The sequence below is a fragment of the Sardina pilchardus genome, chromosome 5 (assembly GCF_963854185.1).
Source record: "Sardina pilchardus chromosome 5, fSarPil1.1, whole genome shotgun sequence".
Classification (NCBI taxonomy): domain Eukaryota; kingdom Metazoa; phylum Chordata; class Actinopteri; order Clupeiformes; family Clupeidae; genus Sardina; species Sardina pilchardus.
The window spans coordinates 2,353,678-2,356,177 of record NC_084998.1 but is presented as its reverse complement, the minus strand read 5'-3'; the positions used below and the strand labels follow the sequence as shown (position 1 = coordinate 2,356,177).

Sequence of the window (2,500 nt, the reverse complement as noted above, 5' to 3'; positions counted from 1 at the left end):
TGTGGGCTAGATTAGTGATGTCTGGAGTAATGTGGGCTGAATTAGTGATGTCTGTAGTGATGTGGGCTGGATTATTGATGTCTTGAGTGATGGCTGGATTAGTGATGTCTGGAGTGATGGCTGGATTAGTTCTGCTGTTTCTCTGCCTATACTCAGCCTGCAGGGAGCACCAGTGAAACTCTACACTCTGTAGATGCCTTGGCTAGTACACCCAGATGCCCTGTGCCCAGCTGCTTTAGCTGTTCCCCATAGCACTGTGCCTAACTGGTTTAGCTGTTCCCAGATGCACTGTGCCTAACTGGATTAGCTGTTCCCAGTAATGCTGTGCTTAGCTGGTTTAGCTGTTCCCCATAGCACTATGCCTAACTGGTTTAGCTGTTCCCAGAAGCACTGTGCCTAACTGGTTTAGCTGTTCCCAGTAATGCTGTGCTTAGCTGGTTTAGCTGTTCCCAGATGCACTGTGCCTAACTGGCTTGGTTGTGGTCCTCGCTACACTGTGCTGTCATGGTTTAGCTGGTAGCTTCAAACTGCTCAGGTGTCGAGTGTTGGACCATGAAGGGTTCTGGACATTCCGTACCTTGGTCCTGAAGGGTTCCGGGAATCCTCCGTGCGGGATGCCGATGTGTCCCTGCAGGAACTCCACCACGGAGAGCGGGAACGACAGCTCGTCCGCCCGCTCCTCCACCTCGGCCCTCGTCAGGGAGTTCTGGACCATGAACTGGGCCAGGTCACCCACGATCTTGGAGGACGGGGTCACCTAGAGACACACACACACACACACACACACACAATTCAGTTTGGGTCACCTATAAACACAGACACACACAATTCTGTTTGGGTCATCTATAAACACACACACAATTTAGTTTGGGTCACCTATAAACACACACACACACACACACACGCACACACACACACACACACACACACACACACACACACACACACACACACACACACCAATGGGAGAGTGACGGGGTCATTAGTTGAGGCGCGGTGGTAGTGTGTTGGGATAGTTTGGGTCATCTAGCAACCGACGGGAGACAGACAGTCATTATATCCACCTTATTCCTTAACCCGGAAATATACCCGTTCCGATACTGTTTTCAACTTCCGTTCATTCTGTTTACATGTGCGTTCTCGGTAGCTGACTAGAATATGCTTCAACTTAGATTTCTTTCGAAATGTTGACAATTCCCTCAGCATGGATATACTACATCATATATAGCCGATATAAAATAGAAAAGTTTACTTTTATATGCGTTGTGATAAGTTAAGCACTGTCAATCGTCACGTTAAAATAGATACAATGCAGATTCGCTGGAAATAGATAACCGTTTTTTGGAGTGCTAAGGTGTCATAGCGACGCCCATTGTTGGTTACGGAATATCGTGGATACTCTACTGATTCAGATTCAGATTCAGATTCAGATTCAAAGTGCTTTATTGGCATGACAAGGGGTACTCATATTGCCAACTACACATACTGAACATCTCTCTCTCTCATTAGCTCAAGAACAGCTTGCAGTGTGTTGCTACAGTTCGGGGGCCATCTTGAACTGCACTGAGAAAATGGCTTATCTAATAACATCTAGTCAAGTGTTGTTGATCTTATCTCAATATTAAAAAATAAAAATAAAAGATAGATGGTACTGATCAGCTAGCGAGCGCTAGGAGAGAGTCAGGGTCATTAGTTCAAGAGCAGCTCTTAGTGTGTTGTCTGGTCTGGTCCTAGTGGGATGGCTTTGGATGCCATGTTGAACTGCATCAGTCACGGACCCAACAAAGCTCCAACACGTCCCTTCTCCAGCAACTTCAGCTACACTAAGTGCTACACAGGTCTGGGCTGCTGCTGCTAATGCTGCTGGGGATGATTTGGAGTTCTTCCACAGGGTTAGAACAGCAGCCACAGAGAGCCAAGTCATTGTGCAGTGTACAGGGCTGCAGTGTACACACACACACACACACACACACACACACACACACACACACACACACACACACACACACACACACACACACACACACACACACACACACACACACACACACACACACACACACACACACACACAGTAAACACAATGACAGCAGGGGGCAGGAAGAACAAGAGGAGGGAGAGAGAGAAAAGAGAGAGAGAGAGAGGGGGGGTGGAGAGAGGGGGAGTGAGAGAAACAGAGAGATGGAGGGAGGGAAAGAGGGAGAAAGAGGGAGAAGGTAGTATAGAGAGAGAGGGAGAGAGAGGAGGGAAAGACAGAGAGAGGTAGAGAAAGAGGGAGGGAAAGAGAAAGAGGGTAGGAGAGAGAGAGAGAGAGAGAGAGAGAGAGAGAGAGAGAGAGAGAGAGAGGGAGAGTGGGATGTAGGGAGGGAGAGAAAGAGGCGGGATTGAAAGAGGGGGCAAGTGAAAGGAGAGAAGAATGTTTGTACAAATATCAGAGTTCATGTGAGGGCCATTATCTGTGTTGGCACAGAACAGGGAGGAGATGGAGAGAGAGACGGAG

At 48.0% G+C, this 2,500-nt stretch overlaps 1 protein-coding gene across 1 annotated transcript in view; it reads right to left on the bottom strand.

Moving 5' to 3' along the window:
• The window catches only part of pcxa (pyruvate carboxylase a), a gene marked incomplete in the record, with an annotated part of 112,029 nt that overhangs the window by 11,541 nt on the left and 97,988 nt on the right, over window positions 1-2,500 (bottom strand). Inside the window, 1 exon segment of the mRNA XM_062535970.1 lies at window positions 578-757. Coding sequence (XP_062391954.1) covers window positions 578-757 — 180 coding nt within the window.